Below are 19,137 nucleotides of genomic sequence, written 5' to 3'. Positions count from 1 at the left end.
AGTCAAGTTGCCTCTTTTGTTTAGTTTCTGAGATTTCTTCCCACTTTTTTGGATCCGTCTCAGTTCCTTTTCCATCCTTCCTTTTCCATCCTTCCTTTGGTCCACTCCATCTTTCTTCATACAATTTTCAACCCCCTTCCTTGTTGGTGAAAATGCGGCCATTGACGGAAGACGAGACCAAGATCTTCTTTGAGAAGCTCGCCAACTACATTGGCGGCAACATTCAGCTGCTGATCGACCGCCCCGACGGCATGTACTGCTTCCGGCTGCACCGCGACCGCGTGTACTACGTCTCTGAGGAGATTATGCGCAAGGTCAGCCATTCCGTCCAAGCGCGTGCCTTTCGTATTTTGTTTCGAGGAGTCGGGGAGCGGGGGGAGGGGTTTCATGGTTGGAAAGTGCATAGAGTTGAATCGGTCGAGGAGTGCAGGACGACAGACGCGGGGACGAGGGATTTAGCCATGTGGATGAGAGTGCATTGGCGTTGCATTGGCGTTGTGCGGACTGGCGCGTCAAGTTCCGCCTTCACTGCAGCACTGACCGGCACTCTGCACGTCCAAAAAGCCTCCGACTTTTGATTCAGGGAAGGTTGCAGGGGGGGGAGGGAGGAGGAGCGACGGGGAGGGCGACAATGGAGAACAGCGATCGGCCCTCGTGGAGCAGCGAACGAGGCAACGGGATTGTCGTTGACCTTTGCTTGACCGCAAGACGGGCGATCTTGAGCGGGAGCGAAAAGTAGCGATTCTTGAAAAAAGCGCGCGGGAGGGAGCGAGATGTGAGGGAGCTGATGGGAGGTCGGTTTCTCATCGCTCGAGAGGTGTGTGTTGATGTGGATCACTTTTGCAGCCCTTCAGCTCATGTGAAATGGTGCGGGTATTGGGGATTTGGAGGTGGAGGTGGAGGTAGAGGTGGAGGAGAATGGGAGAATGGGGAAACTCGTAGTCTGAGATTCAGAGACCGTTTTCTGAGAAGTGCAATATTCTGACTCTCGTGCGATTCTCCGATTTGTTTTTGGGCTGCACTTGCCTTCAGGCGACGAGCGTTGCCCGGGATAACCTCATGTCGCTCGGAACGTGCTTTGGCAAGTTTACAAAGTCGGGCAAGTTCCGCCTGCAGGTGACGGCACTCGAGTTCCTTGCTCCCTATGCAAAGTTCAAGGTCTGGGTCAAGCCAAACGCAGAGCAGTCGTACTTGTACGGCAACCACGTCCTCAAGTCGGGTCTTGGTCGCATTACAGAAGACACGCCAAGGTACCAGGGCGTTGTTGTCTACTCGATGAACGACATCCCGCTCGGCTTTGGCGTCGCTGCGTACTCGACGCAAGACTGCCGAAAGCTCGATCCCACGGGGTATCATTGTTTTCCACCAAGCAGATGTCGGCGAGTATCTTCGTGACGAAGATGCCCTCACATAATTCCAGTGTTGAACCGCTGGGCGGCACCCAAAAACGCAATGCAAACGGCCTGTCGCGTTCGTTTTCGGATGTACATCTTGAACATTTGCCCATCAACACTAGTGAATCCAGCCAGGGAAAAAGAAAACCAAAATCATGCAGGAAAAAAAAAAATAAGCAAGTTGTTGGTGTTGTTGTCGTTGTTGCTGTTGTTGCTCAATGCAAAATTGTCGTTTTGCTGCATTGGCGTTATGTACTATATAAAAACTCTTCAAACTTTTTGCTATTGTGACATGAAAGGTACAAGTGCGCAAAAGCGATAAGGTACAGGCAAAAAAAAAAAAAAAAAAAAAAAAAAAGTGGCGTTCTATGTACAAAAAAGGCGCAAAAAGCCGGTCTGCGCCATTCAGTTGTTGCTGCGTCCGGTGCCGGAGGGGTTTCCAGTCGTGCTCGGCCAGCCACCTGCGCCTTGAGTGGCAGTTGCGCCAGGAGCCGCGTTCGAGCGACCTCCGCCCGACGGATTTCCGGTCGTCGAGGGCCAGCCGCCTCCGTTGCCTTGAGCGCTGTTGTGCGCGCCCGCGCCGCCATCGCCGCCTGATTTGCTTCCCGTTTCTGGCATCTTGAAAGTTTTTTGTTTTGTTTTCCAACTTGACAAAAGACTGAGCTGCCCAAAAGCGGAGAGGAGGTCGGCAAATTTGACTCACGAAATCCCCGCCGTAGATCTTCTTCACCCAGTTGCATTCACTCGCACGCTTCTCCATCCGTTGTTTTGCTGTTCTGGTCTTCTCTCTCTCTCTCTCTCTCTCTCTCTCTCTCTCTCTCTCTCTCTCTCTCTCTCTCTCTCTCTCTCTCTCTCTCTCTCTCTCTCTCTCTCTCTCTCTCTCTCTCTCTCTCTCTCTCTCTCTCTCTCTCTTCCAGACAACGGGCGGTCTGACTCTTTTTTTTTTTTTTTTCCAATGTTGCTCTTTATTCCGACGTCTTTTATGTTTTTTGGTTTTTTTTTTTTTCTTTCATTTCATTTTCAGGACTTTGTATGATTTTGTTGGGTGAGTTTTGTTGTATTCAATTACTCCTTTTTTTCGTTTTTGTGCCGTTTCCGCTTTCCGCTCTTCTTTCTTCCTTTTGCTGAAACATGCCTGCTGCAGCGACCACGAATCGCCGCGCTGCTGGCTCGACGAGCAACGGCGGCAGTGGCAGTAACGCCAGCAAGGGCCTGTGGACGCGCGTGTGCGAGTCGGGCATCCCGGGCGTCTTCTTTGGCCTCGTCTTTCTGATTTCGGGGCTGGCCGTGAACGTGCTCCAGCTCGCGTCGCTGCTGCTGTGGCCGGTGTCGCCGCTGCTCTACCGCCGCTTCAACCACACAATCATCCAGATCCACTGGTCCGAGATGATCTGGGTTGCCGAGTGGTGGGCCGGCATCAAGGTCGTCCTCTCCAGCTCGTCCCGCAAGGCGCTCGAGGCCTCCATCGGTGTCGACCAGGGCGTTGCGCTGTGCAACCACCGCTCGGACGTCGACTGGCTCTTTGGCCTCGTGCTGGCCGAAAAGTACAACTGCCTCGGCGGCGCCAAGGCCTACATGAAGGGCAACACAAAGTTCCTCCCAATCCTCGGCTGGTCGTGGTGGTTTTTGGAGTTTGTCTTCCTCTCCCGCGCGTGGGACAAGGACCAGTCCAAGCTCGCAAGCGCCTGCAAGTCACTCGACGGCTTCCCCCTGCCGTTCTGGATGGTCATCTTTGCGGAAGGCACGCGGTACACGGAGGAGAAGCACCGCGCCAGCCAGGAGTTTGCCCGCGCAAACAACTTGCCCGTGCTCCGACACTTGCTCGTCCCGCGCACCAAGGGCTTTGCGTACACGGCCATGGGGCTTCGGGATGTCGTCACCAAGGTCTACGACGTCACCTTTGCCTTCCCGGAGGGCCGCGAGCCGAACGTGGGCTCGATGCTCCAGGGCAAGTCGGGCGAAGTCCACATGAACATTGAAATCCACAACATCAAGGACCTCCCGCAAGATGCCGACGCCATCCAGCAGTGGTGCCGCGACCTCTACAGCCGAAAGGACGATCTGCTCGAGTACCACAAGCAAAACCAGCACTTCCCCGGCGAGTCGTGGGAGATCAAGCGCCACCTCTTCCCCCTCGTGACCATGGCCTCTTGGTGCACCCTCATCTCTGGCCTCTTCCTTCGCTACATTTACCGCGCCGTGCAAGCCGGTGAACACTGGACGGTCGCCTCCATCTTTGCCTTCCTCTTGATTCTCGGCTACATTGTCAAGTTCCTCGTCGACTTTAGCAAGGCCAACAAGAAGAAGAAGCAGCACGCCAAGAAAGAGGATTAGACGCGGGGTCACGGTCGTTTCCGTAGTCTCGGGCGTTCCACCGGCTCTGGTTTTTTGGGAAAGTGTTGTTGTTTGGCTGCTGGCTGGAGATTTTGTCGTCGCTGGCGGTGTTCCGTCGCCGTGTGTGTTCGTGTGTGTGTTCGTGTGCGTGTTTTTGTTTTGTGCTCGTTTTACGAAATGAAGCTTGAAGCTCTTTTTTCGGGTTTGTTGACTGTTGAGCTGTTGATTCTTTACTATTCGACAACAATAGCCAGGACAAGTCCCACGAGGCCCGCACGCACGCACACACACACACACACGATCATCACGATAATGATGTTAAAAAACTTGGGCGTTGAGGATGAACAGTTTGTCTTCTTCGTGTTTGATCCATTGGAGCAGACGATTGACTGCCGCGATAGCACCACTCTTTGTAACGAGCGGTCCGAAAGTGGCATAAAGCTCAAAATTGGTGGTGATCTGCGAATACGAACGGGGGAAAAGGCAAAGGTCAGAGAACTGCAAGCAGGCAAAGACAAAAATAATTCCTGAGCATACCCATCCGAGCATGGCTTCTTTCGATCCATTGTTGAAATATATCTTCAGTGGCCGTGCTGTCGAGTGGATGGCAGAATGGACGTGCTGGTACTGACGGAAAAGCCTGAGAGTTGGTCGAAAGAGACAATCCGAAGTGAGCAAACACCAATCAACAGACAAATCGGTTTTATCAAAGAGTTGGAGTCGCCTTTACCGTTGGCGCTCTTCAGGCGTCGTGTACGGTGCCTCGAGCTCGGGCTGAGTAAACTGAGAAGTGTTCTTAGACTTGTAGATGAAATGACGGAGACCAGCAATGTCGACATGCGCTGAAAAACAAAACAAAACAAAACAATAAATCAAACCGACCAGAGTTAGTGACAAGACTTCTTCTTGTTTCACTCCCAATTCAAAATAGATATGGAGCGTCAAAGTCGTACCAATGCGATAGTTTTCACGATCAAGGGCGTCTTGAATCGCTTCCATGGACTGCGTCGCTTGCAAAGATTGCAAGATTTGTTTCCGGAACTCGGACAAGACAAAGAACAAGTCCTTGTTGGTTGTGATGAGCAAGAGGCAGACACGTCCCGAGCCAGAGCGTGCAGGCGCATCCGCATCGGTTTCCAAATCCGCGTCGAGATAGGAAACGTGCGCGTGCAGAAAGCCGCGGTTGTTAAACTTGGGCAAGCACAGCGGAATCCACGACTCCGCGGCCGAAAATGACGTAGAAGCATTGACAAGGTTGAATATCAACAATAAATCTAGGACACCGAGATGCAGAGACAGTGAGAAAGGACGACAAAAGGTCAGCAGCTCGGACAGGAGTTTTGGGCCAGCTCTACATACCAGAAGGATGCAGCGGATACTTTTTCGGTCGCACAAGGGTCACGAGCTGCTTCTCTGCAATCATCATTGCAAACAATAAATCCTATTGACGCCAAAAAAACCACCAAACGAGAGGTTTCAGTCAGATTTCACACAAATCACAAGAAGTAAAAAAAAACAAAAAGTACAACTTCTTACAGCAGGTCGATTCTGCTGCAGGGTTTGCCCAATAGTGTTGCGGATGGTGGGTGCTAACGGCAAGCAGCGCACTGCCGTCAAAAAGAAGCTAGGGTCCGAGTCGACCAAAGTGATCAGACTGTCAAAGAACTTTTCCGTGCCTGGAAATACAAGAATGACAGAGGAATGGTCAGTACAAATTGGGAGATGAAGACAACTCAAAGCAAGCGCGGGTCGTACCGGCCAACATGCGACGCAAGTCATAGTTGCGGCGCTGCTCAAAAATCGACGTCAGTTGGGTGTGTGTCAAAACACTGATAATTTGATTGTAGACAATGTGCAGTTGAGAGCTCAGCTGTGATTCAGGCCAGAGCATCGCGCGTCAGTCAGCATGGTAGAAACGTGCAAACGATAGGTCCAACAGAGTCGCGCAATTGAGAAACAACCACAGAAAAGCAACAAAGGGCTTACATGCATTTCGGATTCTCCCGTTCGGGCGACTGCCACAAGAATGATGGGACCTTTTGACAGGAACACAAAGCGATAATCGCCGGCAATAATCGAGCTGGCAGAGCAACATCAAGAAGGTGAGCGAGAAAAAACCGTCACAACATCGGCAAACAAACTCGAGTCTTCTCACCGCAACGTGTCGTTCTTGTCTTGCACGAAAGAAACGAGCGCTTGAATGACACCCATCATCGTGACGAGGCGATCTTCGCTTCCGTATCTACCAACCAAGACCAGCGTCAGATGAGCAGGCGCTCTGCAAGCGCAGCGCAGAGCAACACGCAGATTCGACTACACACCTGCTGTAGATGGGCTTGCCGGCATTACTCAGGATGAAGATGTGTTTTTCGTCTGCCGCCCAGTTGAACGGGATGTCTACAAGCAAGACAGAGCGAAAATGAGATTTCCCACAGAATCTCAGAATCTGACAGCCACACAATCAAAGCCAAGTTCACTTTGAACCAACCTTCCGCGGACTCGACGACGCTGTCGCTCTGATGAGCCGCCTGGGGAGCAGGCTTGTCTGATGCTGTGCTGGATGCAGAATTGTTGCTTGCTGGCGACGATGCCGCGGGTGCTAACCCAGCAGTAGCGGATGATGCTGCAGCGTTAGCATTCGCAGCGGAAGCTCCGGATCGACTGGACACGGACGCCTCGGCACGAAGAGCTTCCTTGAGCGATGTGGACGCGAGCCTGGGCCTCCGCGCGGGACTTGCTGCTGTCGCTGCTGCAGTGCCTCCTGTTGCTGCTGGTTGGCTGGACGAGGATGGATTGGCCGCGCCGTCGTCGTCGTCGTCGTCGTCGTCGCGATCCGCCTCGAGATCGCCGGCCTGCAATGCAGAGGCAACCGCGTCCGTGTCTGGACCAGCGCTGCCGACGCCGCCAGCGAGCAGCTGCGAGGTCGGCGTTGAGGATCCGCCCGAGACCGAGACCGAGTCGTCCGCCTCCTCGTCCGCGAGCAGCAGCGCATCGCCAGAGTAGCTGGAAACGCGAACGACGATGCAAATTGCGTTGGAGGGGCAGAGAGAGAGGGAGAGAGAGGGAGAGAGGGAGGGAGGGTTGGTGAGGATTGGGAATGAGAAAGTCATATGAGAAACAAACCCCAATCGAAACCGAACCGAAAGAAAAACAGTAACAACTAAAATCAACGAGAGCAAAACAAAGCGGCATACTGGGAGCCAGGCGCCTCGCCAAGAAACTCAATTTCGCTTGCCATCCAAACAAACGACAAAACCAAAAAAGGAGAACTGAGCCCCAGCTTAGGAGCTGAGCACGAACAGGATCTCACTGGATCAACACTCAACGTGACGCGCGCATTGCAAATTCAGAGTCACTGCACGGTGAAAAGCATTGAAAAAAAAAATGAATTTAGTGTGTAACAAACAATATGGACGAAGGCGACCAGAATAACGAGCGCACCCATCCGCAATAACAAAGAACATGAAAAAGAAATCTTAGCAAGCATGACCAACAACAAAAGAACCAAAAAAAAAAAAGAAGTCGAGAAAGGTTTGTATCTTGTTTCTTCTTCTTGTCTTGTGTGCGTGCTTTTTGCTGCCTTTGTGCGTGTTAGTATGGAAAAAAAAGGTCGGTTGAAAAACAAATTAAAGGACGTTCTTGAGCTCGACGTCAAAGGTCAGGGTCGAGTTCGGGGGGATGGTCGGTGGGGAGCCGCGAGCGCCATAAGCGAGGGGAGCGGGGATGGTGAGCGTGCGCTTGCCACCGACACGCATTCCTGCAATGCCAATGTCCCAGCCCTTGATAACCTCGCCAGCGCCGAGCTTGAAGCCGAACGGCTTGCCGGACGTGCACGAGTCAAACATCTTGCCCGACTTGAGCTTGCCATAGTAGTAGCAGGCAATCTTCTTGCCGGGAGCGGCAAGTGCACCAGTGCCAACAACCTTGTCTTCCATGACCAGGCCGCCCTGGAGGGTCTTCTTTTGAAGCGGCGAGGCGGTGGCAGCAGCGGGCTTTTGAGCGGGCGAGGCAGCAGCCTTCTGGGCAGGGGAAGCAGCGGCGGCAGCAGCCTTCTGGGCAGGGGAAGCAGCGGCGGCAGCCGGGGTCTGCTTGCCCTTCTGAGCAGGCGAAGCAGCAGCGGCGGCGGCAGCAGCGGCGGCGACCACAGGCTTGGTCGGGGTCTGAGCGCTCTTGGCAGCCTCGGGCTTCTTCTCCTCAACGCGGGCGCGCTTGGAGTCCTGCAAAAAAATGCAAGGTAGCAGCAAAGAGGTTGACAAGAAGTGAGCAGTGCGGATGAGATGGTTTTGTTCAAAGAAAAAGAACAACATCAACTCACAGGGAGGCTGGTGATGGCAGCGCGCTTCTTGCCGTTCACTGGAGCATCTTCCTCCTCGTCTTCCTCCTCGTCATCCTCGTCGTCCTCGTCCTCAAGATCTTCCTCGTCGTCCTCCTCGTCGTCCTCGTCGTCGTCTTCATCGTCATCAGCCTCGTCGGCAATCAGGCCTAAAGTGACGACAAACCGCAAAACAGATTCGTCAGAACGCGTCTTCAAAACAGCTACACCCCCACACGCTTCAACTCAGCAACCGTACGGCGAAGAGCCTTCTTGGTCTGCACGTCGTCGTCCTCAGAGTCTTCCTCGTCGTCCATGTCCTCGAGGTCGGCATCTTCTTCGTCGTCGTCGTACTCGTCGTCGTCATCGTCGTAGTCCATGTACTCGCCGATCGGTGCAAGGTGGCCGACAAGGTGAACGGGGCTAAGAAGTGGAAAACAAACAGATGGAGATGCGAGTGAGTATTGAGCAAGAACAATGAAAACAAACAAACAAAAAAAAAAAAGACACCAGACCCCGTACACTTGACCGCTGACGCGGAAGGTGATCTTGGTGCCCTCCTCGATGTACAGATCGAGGTTTTGCTGCATGATGCGGCCGCCGATCAGAGTCGAGATCGGGAAGGTCTTGCGCTCGGCAGTCAGGTAGACGGTAGCGCGTGCGTCGTCCTCGACTTCGGCGCCCAGCGACGCCTAGCCACCAAAAGCAACAAGTAAACGGAGGGGGGACGGCACAGTGAGCAGCAACGCACACAGAAAGGTCGACATTGAGTGGGAAGTCACTGCACACATGTTGCGTTGAGGATTTTTTTTTTTGGAGATTTTTTTTTTTTTTTTTTTTTTGGCTTCATGCATTGCGTTTTCATTGCGCTTTGGATGATTTCGAATCTGATTGATTTTTTCGATTTGCTCGTTGCTGCGTTCTCGGTTTTCGCGCAGAGTTGTGCGATTCAGGGCTGTGAGCGCGAGTGATCTCCCCCCACAGACACACAGGGGGAAGGAAAGGGCAGCAACGGGAAAGGGGGGAAAGTGTGTACTGGGGGGCAGGAGCGCATGTGGGCCAACAACGTGGGAGCTTCACAGTCGCGGAAACTTACAAGCTTGATGTAGAACGACGCGCTGACGAGCTGCGAGTACATCTTGCCAGGCTCGATCTCAACACCTGCCGCGGGTGGGGCGGGGAGCGGGGAGGAGAGAAGGGGGAGGCGGACGAGGGGGGAGCGAGAATCAAACGGTGAGCATTCAGCGAGAGCGGCAAAATAAAACTTAAAAATACAAAAACGGGTTGTCAAAAAAAATCATGAACGAAAAGAAATTAGCATAGCAACTGGTCACTGCGCGGGGCTTGGTTTTCGTACCCCAGAAGGCAGACATGGTTGAACAGAGTAAAACGGTTGGCTGAAAAACAAAAACAACGACTGATGTGCATGTGTTTGATTTGTTTGCTTGTCTGAGCGTTCGAGCACGCGGAGGAATTGTTTGAGTAACAACAAAACCTGTGACGGCTGTTTGAAAAATGAGAGGTCAACTTTTCGCGGCTTTGGTTGGTTTTCGTTGGTGTTGGTCTTTGTTGGTTTTGGTCTTTGTTCAACAATGAATGGTTGGAAGGCACGGGTGCCATTCAACTGTGTTTCGACATTGAGCAAACACACCGAAAGATCCGGTAGAGGGCAAAAAAAGTTGCTGTCAAAATCCAAAAAACACAAAAAACACAAAACAGCCTCAGTTCGAACTGCTCGAGGTCGAGGCACCGCCCTCCGCAGGACGTGTCGGAGTGTACAGGCGAGCCATGAACTTGACAAGGAAGCTCTCTAAACAATCGACAAGGTCGTCAGCAAAGAGGAATGGCAAATGTGCATCAATAAAAATAAAAATAAATCCGACAAGCCAAACAATGCCCACTCACCAATCAGCTTCTCGTCGGGAATCTGCGCAATCATGCCGTACATGGCAGCCGAGCCAGCCTTCGCCAGCTGCTGATTCGCGCGAACCTTGTTCACAGCCTGAACGCGATCAAAAGTGAGCTATTATGCGCACACACCTGCACCCCTTGCTCCTGCCACTCATACCTGCGCGAGCTCGCTGATGAACTTGTCGGCAATCTTGGCGTGCTGGGGCATGACGGACAAATGAATGCTGCTGGGCTTGCGCTGACGCTCGATGCGCCAGCCAGTCTCCTCCTGGTTGCACGAGACACAAAACAAGGCAGTCAGGAAAACAGCCTACCAACGCAAGTTGCTTCTTCCGCGGCACCAGAAACCAACAACAAAAAAATCACACTCACCATCACGTCGGCAACCGCCAGAATATCCACAGTCGGATCCGTCGAGAGGAAGGATACCAGGCAAGCGTCAGGCTTGCCAATCACACGCAGACCAGGGATGGCGCGCACCCCGTTGCTCAGCTTGTCAGCAGTGTCCATGATGAGGCGTGCCGATTGCACATAGCCGCTCTCGCCGAGCGAAAGCAGGCATGCCCACGCCGCAGCAATCGGGCCGCCTCCACGGCTGCCGCACATCGAAGGGCTGATGAACTGTGCTTGGCAAAACATTGCAGAAGCGTGTGCAGTGAGAATGATGCCAACCAGGCAAAATCACAACAACAACAACAACAACAACAGGCGCAAAAAACCAATCCTCCACTTACAAGACCACCAGGCCACTCGGAATACGTAAAGAACTGGTACTGGCGGTACTCTTCGGAAGAGTACAGGACAACAGAGGAGCCCTTGGAAGAAAATCCATACTTGTGCAGATCGGCAGACATTGAGGCGACTCCGGGAACGGAAAAGTCAAAGCGAGGGAGATCGGGGCGGAACTTGCGGATGAAAGGAAGGATAAAGCCGCCAACGCACGCATCGACGTGGAGCGGAATGTTGCGCGCGAGAGCAAGCGCGCCGAGCGCAGGGATGTCGTCGATAACGCCGTGGGGGTACTGGGGCGCCGAGCCGAGCAGCATGATGGTGTTGCGATCAATCAGTTTGGCCATGGCAGGAACGCTCACACGAGGATCTTCGAGCTCGTTGGTGACGGGGGCGTGGCGAATTTGGACGCCGAAATAATGGCCAGCCTTTTCGAACGCGGGGTGCGCAGTGATGGGAATGACCATGTTGGGTTCGGTGACGTTTCGGAGCTTGAGGGCGCGGTCGCGGTGGGCCTTGACAGCCATGAGGATGCTTTCTGTGCCGCCCGAGGTCATGGTGCCGCACGCACGAGCGTCACCGCCGAGCAGGGTGGCCGAGATTCGAACAATGTCATTTTCCATTTTACGCAAGGCAGGGAAGGCCATCGGGTTGAGTGCGTTCTCGTGCATGAAGAGGTTGCTGGCGTCGGCCAGAAAGTCGTCAAAGGTGTTGTCCGGTTGCGAGTACACGTAGGCCCACGATTTGCCAGCGTGCGAGTCAATGTCGGCGCGCTTGAGGTCGGCCAGCTTGCTCAGCACGACCTCGCGAGACAGGCCGGTTGTCGGCAGGGAATCAAAGCGATGAGCTATAGACCAGAGACAAAGTGGAGTAGGGTGAGGTACGTAACATCAGCAGGTAGCTGCAAAATACATTGCATTTTTGGGTGGTTTGGTTGAACGTCTTTGGTCAGCAGTTTGGCTGCGCTATCGACCTCCTACAATAGCAGGCCATACAATTGTTGAGCATCCATACATCAGCCATCCATTCGGTAGCATTTTGAGACCAGAACATTGCAATTGAGGCGTTACCTGTTCAAGAGTCGCGTCGAGGGTCGAACTGCCGCCGGGAACTGCGCGCACGAGGCCAACGAGAAGCTTGCCGATGCTCTTCTTGAGACCTGCACAATGTCCATCGAAACGCCGCCATGACGAAACGTCAAGTGAGCCAGAAGGATTGGAGCGAGTTCAAATTGCTGGCTCCCAACAGCTCCAAATAGTCGAACTGAGCCGAGCCGAGCTGAGTTGCACTGTGCTGCACTGTGCTGCTGATGCGAATGCAAGAGCAGATTTCACTGCTTGCTGCTTGTGAAAGGCGGGACAAGGCCATTGTGACAGAGCGGCATTGAACAAAGTGACCGAGCGGAGCATTATTGGGTTTGTTTGCCCCAATGGACCGCCACCCCAACCCTGATGCCAAGTGCAAACCCCAGCCCCCCAAATGTACCGCATTCGAATACAATGGACCACGCTCTGATGCAATCGGCGGGGCGACTCGGAACGGAACAAGCAAAACAATCCTGCTTGAAGCCGTAGTGGTGGATTGATACACTCGAAAACGACTCACCAACAGAGTAGACGTGGTGCGCGACCTTGACCACGACGGCAGCAACAATGACATGCTCGGCAGTGCGTGCGAGCGAAACCCACGAGCTGGCGTGGGTCGACGCGTACGAGAAGCGCGCTCGAGCCGACTCCATCGTTGCGCGTTTTGCTGCGGAGGATTTTTTTCAGAAAACGAAAAGGAGACTGAGAAAAAGCGAGAATCAGAAAGGCGCAAACGGAGTGAAAGTGGATTATCCAAACATCAAAACATCAAGGTGAGTGTGTGTGTTTGTGTGTGTGTTGATGCCATCGCATGATTGAATGTGCTGGAAAGGGAAAACTCCATCCTCCATCGAGCGCTCAGAAACAACGATCAAGCACCAACCAAGGTGTATTTGTCAATAAACAAAGTGTCTCCACAAAACAAACAAAAAACGACGGCACTGAACAAGGCAATTGAGCGACGAAAGCGCAGCAAGAAAGCCAACCGTTCAAAAAGTTCGAAATGGCACAACGACGAAAACAAAACAAAAACAAAGGCATAGGAAGAAAGGAAACTAAGAAAGGAAACGAGGTGGCAAAATTAACAAATCCGAGCGAAATTCACAGCATAAAATGGAAAAAAAACGAGCAACAAGCAGGGGAGGGGGCAAAAAACTAAAGTCTCACGCAAAGGAGACGAAAAAACAAATCGAAAAGAACGAGATGGATCGACCACAAACTTGAACAAGCGATACGTCAGGACGAGTGCGCAGGTGATGCACCTGGAATCACTACTGCAGGTCAAACTTTACACCAGGGAGGGGTCCTGGAAACTGGTAGACGACTCTGACAAAGTCGACCGGGACTTTGCCGCGAGGTTGAAGACGGGCTCGGCCGTGCGAAGATGAAATGGCGTGCCGGCCGCAAAGGTAACATGGATGGGGGAAGTGACAGTCATCCCTGGCAAGCGATCGCTCATGGCGGAGGAGGACCGGCGAGAGGGAGTGCTGGCAAAGGACGACACGCTGGTTGCCGATGGCGAGGCGCACCAGACATTACTGCGGGCCCCTGTGATGGTCATCACGGCCGGATCGAAGGGCGGGCTGCCGTGGCTGGCAGCAGTGGGCTGGCCCCAGGCGACTGGGGCCGTGGCGGCAGTCGGGCGCTGAGGCGACGAAGTGAGAATCTGGAGCGTTGCATCGCGCTGCGACTGCAGGGATTCCATTTCGGCTGCAATCGCAAAGCCGAACGCCGGAGTCAGCCCGTGCGGTGCGGGCGGCGTGGGGCGGAGCGTGGATGGGGACGTGGAGCCCGGCGTTGCATCCGTCCTGGCCCGGATGACTGTGGCGAGTTGCTTCTCTTGCTCGCGCTGCAGCTTGACCAGCTCTGTGCGGTGTTGTCGCTGGAGAGACTGGACCTCAGGGTCTGACAGGGACGATGCACGCATCCGGTTCGCCTCGCGCCGGGAAGGAAGTGCATGAATTTGGCGCTGGTGGCGCGTCAGGTGGTGGGGAAGCTTGAAGCACTTGCCGCAGACATCGCACTCGTAGGGGCGGTTGTCGCTGTGCGCGCGCATGTGCTTTTGCAAGGCCACCGACTCCTTGAAGGCGCGCTCGCAGACGGCGCAGACAAACGGAGTTTCGTGGGTGTGTTTGCGCACATGCCCAACCAGGCGGTCCATGCGGCGAAAGCCGAGCGAGCACACTGGGCAAAGGCGCTGTCCGTTGCTGGCCACACGACGGTACTGGCGAACGATCGCTTCCGCAGACAAGCCCTGGCATGCCTCCTCCGTAATCATTGGAGGAATGTGCGAATTGGGGTTTGTACGCACGCGCTGATGTGAATGATGGGCTTGCTTTCCATTCCACTGCGACGAAGAGCGGTTTGACGTCGAGCGCTTGAAGGCTTGCTGCCTCTTTGAACGAGGATCGTCGCCATCGTCGTCGTCGTCGTCGTCGTCTTCGTGATACTCGCCGTCTTCGTCTTCGTCTTCTTCGTCCTCTTCGTCGTGATCCTTTTGCGTGGCGTTGTACAGCTCTTCCTCCGGGATGGCACCAGTAAGTTTGTGCTGAAGGTGTTGAGGCGGCTGCAGCAGCTGCAGCTGTTGTGGCAGCGGTGGCTGCTGTTGCTGTTGCTGTTGCTGTTGCTGTTGCTGTTGCTGCTGCTGTTGCTGTTGCTGTTGCTGTTGCTGCGGGTACGCCGCTTGATGGCAGGCAACCTGCTGCTGTAGCATCATTTGCGGCTGCAGCAGCATCGGACCCGAGGATGGGTACGGCGTATGCGAAGAAGTCGGGTTGCCCCAATACAGCTGGCCTTCGGACAACGCGTTGCCATTGCTATAAAACTGGTGATGTGGCTGGGGCATCGGTGTGGCACTTGGCTGGTGCGATGCACTTGCAGATGGAGGAGGAGAGCCCGACGTGGACGAGGCAGACAGCAGGTAGTGGTGCTGGATGTGCTGCTGGGCGTTAAATCCGGGCGTGGCGTGGCTCGGAAAGCTCTGCGACGAGAAAAAGTTCTGTCCCTGTCCTTGCACTTGTCCCTGTCCCTGTCCCGGCTGCAGGAATGGCGTCAAGGACGAAGTGGATGACGCGCTGCTACGGCGGCGGTGAGGAAGCTCCATGGACGACGACGACGACGACGACGAGGACAAGGACGAGAGCGGCGTCGTGCTGAGCATCAAGGGTAAGTGCTGTTGCAGCTGGTGCGCCGTGTTTGCAGCGCCACCCGTGCTTGAGCGCTGCTGCTGCTGCTGCTGCTGCTGCTGCAGATGGAGTGCATGCGGATGCGCATGGGGCGGGTACATGAGAACATTGCTGGTGCTTGAGCAGTCGGCGGCGGCGGCGCCTAATTGCAGCACTGATGATGCCGACAGCGATGGAGTCAGTGCGCTCGCTGCTGCTGGGTTTGCTGGCGACGGCGTCGGCGTCGGAGTGGATGCTGTTGCTGCCGCCGCAGTGCTGCAGCTGTTGTTGTAATAGGCAGGCAGCGGCAGCGGCATCGGCACTGCAGGGTGGTGAGCAAGGGCGGAGGAAGGGGGTGGCTGCGAATACATGGTAGCAAACGGCTGCGAATTGCTGGGACTCGGTCCAGATGCGGACAAACCGCCAGTCGGCTGCTGCTGTTGCTGCTGTTGCTGCTGTTGTGGCTGCTGTGGCTGCTGCTGGTGCTGTTGCTGTGTGAGATGGTGCTGCGCGTGGTGCTGTGGGTGGTGCTGCGGGTGAGGAGGACAGCCGCCGGCGTGGAACATGGCCAGTGGTGCCAGTTGATAACCAAAGCTTGACGACGCCATGCTAAACTGCTGCTGTTGCTGCTGCTGCTGCTGCTGGCTCAGGGCGGAGGTGCTGCTGCTGTGCTGGCTTGTCGGGATGCTGTTGCCGATGGTGCTGTTGCTGAGAGCGGCGATGCTGTGCATGTGATTGTTCGTCGATGTGGTGGTTGTGATCATAGAAGAAAAAAAAAAGAAAAAAATGAAAAGGTGTTGGCCAGCGCTCAACAATGCCGATTCAGCAGGCGGAGCGGCTTTGACAGGCGGCGACTTGGCGGGGGCAGAGAGCGACGACACTGGGAGGCAGCGAGAGGAAGCGGGCGAGGGCGAGTGCGACGAGAAGCGGCGATGCGATGCGATGCGGGGAAAGCGCGACTGTTGGGAAATGAAGAAGAAGATTAAAAAGAAAAAAAAAAGATAAAAAAAAAACAAATGAAGCAATGGAATGAACAAAAAAAAAAACAGTGGAAAAGAAAGAGATGGAAAAAAATTAAGAAATGAAGCAAATCGAGCAACAAGAAAGAGAATGAGACGAAAAGAAGAAGAAACAAGGCATTTGGAAGAGAATGGGGAATGGGGAACGGAAATGGGAAAGCAAAGAAGCAGAACGAAAAGAAAGAGAAAAAGAAAAAGAGAAAAAAAAAATCGGAAGATTATGCGCAGAAAAGGAAAAAGCAGATCCAGAACAGACACACGCCAAAGTGAGAGACAACTCAAATCACAAATCGCCCGCAGCACGCAAAGTCACAGAGCAGCAGCAGCAAGACGCGTTGAGTGGCAACGGGGGAATCGAATGCGAGGAGGACTGGGAAAATGTCATTTTATGACACATCGCAGCAACGAAAAAAAAAAAGAAAAAAAAAAAAAAGTCGCGCGTGCAAAATGCAAAAAGGGGACACAACACCTCCAAAAATTGAAAAATTGAAAAAAAAAATGGAAAAGAAAATGAAAAAAAAAATGGTGGAAAGGGAAACACGGGGGTGATGACAGCAAACAAGTCAAAAATAGTGGGATGAACACAAGGAGCGAAGGGGGAAGAGAGAGAGAGAGAGCACGCGAAGACAAGCACGTAGCGAACGAACATGGTGGATCACAGGCGGGTTGGCAACAGCAAGAGGAATGAACCGCCCAAACCGAAAAAAAAAAAACGGTTTTGTTTTTGTTGATTTGTTTTTGTGGTCCCATAGTAATGAGCGCCTGGTGATGCGGGTAGATCACACAACTCTCCATAAACAAAGAGATTCAACAGCAGAAGAATGCAACACGCATCGAAGCAACGCCAAACCATCCAGAATCAACAGGTGGACATGTGCTACGTGCCCCCGACCAAGCAAAAAGAACGAAAAAAAAACCAGAAATCATAGCACCATGGCAAAAAGAATGAGAAAGGTCAGACCCTAAAGACGTTGAAAAAGTGCTCATGTTGCCAAATGGCAGCTCGCTGTCGAATCATCCACCATTATCCAATCAAAGCGTTGCAGAAAACCGAGAGCGTGAAAGGAAGGCGTCGCATCTCGGAGCAATCAACAAGCTGCATCACGCAAAACTCAGCTTGGTGCGCTTCTGCGTCGCCTGTGCCCCATAACTCTCGCTTTGGTTTGTAACCAACGGCAGCAGAGCAAATCCGAAAAAGCCGTCCATCCACCAAGAAAAGAACTAGAGTAGGAAATGCTCGGGTCTAACACCAACCAAAGAATGCCCCGACGCCAAGAAGCGATGTGATAATTCCTCGTCGCACTTGCATCGGCACCCAGGCACAGTAAACAACAATCCAGCCAAGCTTGATGGTTTTTGTTTCACGAAAGCCATTGAGGGTGCTGACTCCGGTTGATGCTTTTTAGGTGGTGCGAGTTCTCGAGCTGAAATTGCTTGGTATCAAACGGAAGCAATAACGTTGCTGGTTTTGGCCAACAAAAATGTTGAAGGGGAAGAAGGCGTGATTGCTGGGCAATTGGGCGAATGGGTAATTGGGCAGCGCTGAAATGGAATTGACTTTGATGAATTTGACGGCTTGTGAATTCTTGTTTTTTTTTTCTTTTGTGCATGTTTGCTTTTGTGTTGTTTTTGTTGTTTTTTGCATGTCAATTGGTTGTTGTCCTATTCGAGGCTACGCCTGCGAGAAGAATTTCGATGAAATGACCAAAAGGAGTGCACACATACCACCTGGTGCGAGATGGGACTGTCTCCAAGGTGGAGTACACGTTCCATTCCGCGCGAGGCGATGCATCTTCTCTCCCGCTTTCTTTCTTTCCCCCACATTCCCCACCTATGTCCACTATCTCCACTATGTCGCCAAGAAATAAAGCAGCCTCCAGAACAAGTTGTTTCACTCGAATTAAAGGTCCTCCTTGCAGAAAGCTGCCTCAAAACCAAATGTCGAAAAACGGAAAGGACGTATCCGCCTACGCACCTTGCGGACTTTTCTGTCACGACACCTCTTCTCGCTGTCGCCGAATCTTTTGTAGCTTTATTTTCTTCCGCATGGGTGTCGAGACGAGAGCTTTTTGCAAGTCGTCGGTGCTGCAAGGCGTCGGTGCTGCAAGTCGTCGAGAAAGAGCAAAACGTCGAGGCAAAAGCAAGCCGCCCGAAAATGAAATGCGAAAAAGTGAAACATCGACAATTAAAACACGCAAAAAAGGCCGAGTAGGAATCCAGATACCGCATCCTCAACTCGCTTTGCCAGCAGGCTGAACCACATAAAGACATGCACTCAACGCGCTCCTACGAGTCCCCCCCCCCAGAAAATGCGTTGCGAGGTGCGGGTTGCTGTTTCGTTGTCAAGCTCCCCTCTCACGCTGCTCCACATTGTCCGTCGTGTTGCATACTCACTTGCAAGCTCTTTCGTTTGGTTGTTTAAACTCGAAAAATGGCGAGTGAGGTTTTGGCCGGAGATGGATTGAGTGGGAAAATCTTGATGTCAAAGAATGGATTGAAACATTCGGAGGAGAGAAAAAAAAAAAACATAAAAAATAATAAAATAAAAAAGGTCAACAACCTGTTTCGCTCTAGGACGTTGCTTGCGTTGAGACGAATTTTATCCAATCCTCAGCCAAAACCTTTTCCTCACACCCCATCTGGATGGAGGTCTGGGCTGGCGGGGTGTGGCCGTACAGTATGCGGAAACAAAAACGCGCGCGAGCAAGGCCAAATCAACGTTCGCCAATCACTGCCATTAGGGGCCGAACGATTTTTTCAATGTCCAATCATGAGCGAGAAGTAATTGAATGCGAATGCGAATCAGAGACAGGGAAAAAAAAATAGAAAGAAATAAAAAATAGAAAAAGCGACAGCTCGAAACAGACACTTCCTGGAGACCACATCCTTTTGCGCGACGACTCCACGTGAGCAGGTCGTTGCACTATTGGGAGACATTGAGGCACCGTAGTGGGCCATGGTCCGAAATAACAGGGGGGAGAAGCCGAGCAACGGGCAACAAACGCCGCTTCGGTTGGAGGTGCACGATCAAATCTTAATGGAACCGGAAAAAAAAAAAAAAAAAAAAAAAAAAGGAGCGGCTTGTCAAATTCATCACACTCACTCAAGCGTCGTCCGGCTTAAACAGCCGCAGATGGAGCCCCCGCCCCTGACTCTTGGCTCCAAGATGTGCTGCTCGTCGACGGACAC

The 19,137-nt window shown here is 53.0% G+C and overlaps 6 protein-coding genes across 7 annotated transcripts; 2 read left to right on the top strand and 4 right to left on the bottom strand.

The window, feature by feature from the left end:
- Positions 1 to 76: 76 nt before the first annotated feature.
- Positions 77 to 1,675, top strand: CAOG_01673 (60S ribosome subunit biogenesis protein NIP7). Its single transcript, XM_004364484.2, has 2 exons — positions 77 to 314; positions 1,033 to 1,675. The coding sequence occupies exons 1-2, from the start codon at positions 153 to 155 to the stop codon at positions 1,393 to 1,395; spliced, it is 525 nt and encodes a 174-aa protein (XP_004364541.1). The 5' UTR covers positions 77 to 152; the 3' UTR covers positions 1,396 to 1,675.
- A 697-nt stretch (positions 1,676 to 2,372) lies between these two features.
- Positions 2,373 to 3,929, top strand: CAOG_01672 (1-acyl-sn-glycerol-3-phosphate acyltransferase). The gene has a single exon (XM_004364483.2). It carries the CDS (start codon positions 2,526 to 2,528, stop codon positions 3,726 to 3,728), a length of 1,203 nt encoding a protein of 400 aa, XP_004364540.1. The 5' UTR covers positions 2,373 to 2,525; the 3' UTR covers positions 3,729 to 3,929.
- Positions 3,930 to 4,454: 525 nt separating this feature from the next.
- Positions 4,455 to 6,966, bottom strand: CAOG_01671 (Mon1a protein; the record flags this gene model as incomplete). Its single annotated transcript, XM_004364482.1, has 6 exons — positions 4,455 to 4,570; positions 5,088 to 5,169; positions 5,715 to 5,808; positions 6,050 to 6,125; positions 6,217 to 6,731; positions 6,923 to 6,966. The coding sequence occupies 6 exons, from the start codon at positions 6,964 to 6,966 to the stop codon at positions 4,455 to 4,457; spliced, it is 927 nt and encodes a 308-aa protein (XP_004364539.1).
- A 130-nt stretch (positions 6,967 to 7,096) lies between these two features.
- Positions 7,097 to 9,450, bottom strand: CAOG_01670. 2 transcript variants are annotated; one of them, XM_011271757.1, is made up of 7 exons: positions 9,398 to 9,450; positions 9,137 to 9,201; positions 8,563 to 8,732; positions 8,300 to 8,463; positions 8,044 to 8,210; positions 7,778 to 7,945; positions 7,097 to 7,744 (listed from the first exon to the last, which is right to left on the bottom strand). In XM_011271757.1, exons 1-7 carry the CDS (start codon positions 9,411 to 9,413, stop codon positions 7,355 to 7,357), a joined length of 1,140 nt encoding a protein of 379 aa, XP_011270059.1. In that variant the 5' UTR covers positions 9,414 to 9,450; the 3' UTR covers positions 7,097 to 7,354. The 2 variants fall into 2 exon arrangements, with proteins under 2 accessions (XP_011270059.1, XP_004364538.1); XM_004364481.2 differs by having other exon boundaries at positions 7,097 to 7,945; positions 9,398 to 9,447.
- A 141-nt stretch (positions 9,451 to 9,591) lies between these two features.
- CAOG_01669 (sphingosine-1-phosphate lyase 1) lies at positions 9,592 to 12,457 on the bottom strand. The gene is made up of 8 exons (XM_004364480.2): positions 12,286 to 12,457; positions 11,751 to 11,839; positions 11,623 to 11,656; positions 10,686 to 11,527; positions 10,324 to 10,572; positions 10,109 to 10,219; positions 9,946 to 10,042; positions 9,592 to 9,850 (listed from the first exon to the last, which is right to left on the bottom strand). Exons 1-8 carry the CDS (start codon positions 12,416 to 12,418, stop codon positions 9,762 to 9,764), a joined length of 1,644 nt encoding a protein of 547 aa, XP_004364537.2. The 5' UTR covers positions 12,419 to 12,457; the 3' UTR covers positions 9,592 to 9,761.
- A 596-nt stretch (positions 12,458 to 13,053) lies between these two features.
- On the bottom strand, positions 13,054 to 18,424 carry CAOG_01668 (hypothetical protein; the record flags this gene model as incomplete). Its single annotated transcript, XM_004364479.2, has 3 exons — positions 18,343 to 18,424; positions 13,106 to 15,888; positions 13,054 to 13,078 (listed from the first exon to the last, which is right to left on the bottom strand). The coding sequence occupies exons 2-3, from the start codon at positions 15,691 to 15,693 to the stop codon at positions 13,054 to 13,056; spliced, it is 2,613 nt and encodes an 870-aa protein (XP_004364536.2). The 5' UTR covers positions 15,694 to 15,888; positions 18,343 to 18,424.
- Between the last annotated feature and the right edge of the window lie 713 nt (positions 18,425 to 19,137).

Source organism: Capsaspora owczarzaki, assembly GCF_000151315.2.
Source record: "Capsaspora owczarzaki ATCC 30864 unplaced genomic scaffold supercont2.2, whole genome shotgun sequence".
Lineage (NCBI taxonomy): Eukaryota > Filasterea > Ministeriida > Capsasporidae > Capsaspora > Capsaspora owczarzaki.
This window is presented reverse-complemented; position numbering and strand designations above follow the sequence as displayed.

Excerpts from the sequence above, each read along its gene's own strand:
- CAOG_01673 (XM_004364484.2), top strand. The coding sequence starts at position 153 with ATGCGGCCATTGACGGAAGACGAGACCAAGATCTTCTTTGAGAAGCTC. Across the intron at positions 315-1,032 it reads CTGAGGAGATTATGCGCAAG|GCGACGAGCGTTGCCCGGGA; the intron begins GTCAGCCATTCC and ends ACTTGCCTTCAG.
- CAOG_01669 (XM_004364480.2), bottom strand. The coding sequence starts at position 12,418 with ATGGAGTCGGCTCGAGCGCGCTTCTCGTACGCGTCGACCCACGCCAGC. Across the intron at positions 10,573-10,685 it reads CCGAGTGGCCTGGTGGTCTT|TTCATCAGCCCTTCGATGTG; the intron begins GTAAGTGGAGGA and ends TGCCAAGCACAG. Across the intron at positions 10,220-10,323 it reads TGGCGGTTGCCGACGTGATG|GAGGAGACTGGCTGGCGCAT; the intron begins GTGAGTGTGATT and ends TCGTGCAACCAG.
- CAOG_01672 (XM_004364483.2), top strand. The coding sequence starts at position 2,526 with ATGCCTGCTGCAGCGACCACGAATCGCCGCGCTGCTGGCTCGACGAGC.
- CAOG_01670 (XM_004364481.2), bottom strand. Across the intron at positions 8,464-8,562 it reads TTCCGCGTCAGCGGTCAAGT|CCCCGTTCACCTTGTCGGCC; the intron begins GTACGGGGTCTG and ends TCCACTTCTTAG. Across the intron at positions 8,211-8,299 it reads GACCAAGAAGGCTCTTCGCC|GCCTGATTGCCGACGAGGCT; the intron begins GTACGGTTGCTG and ends TCGTCACTTTAG.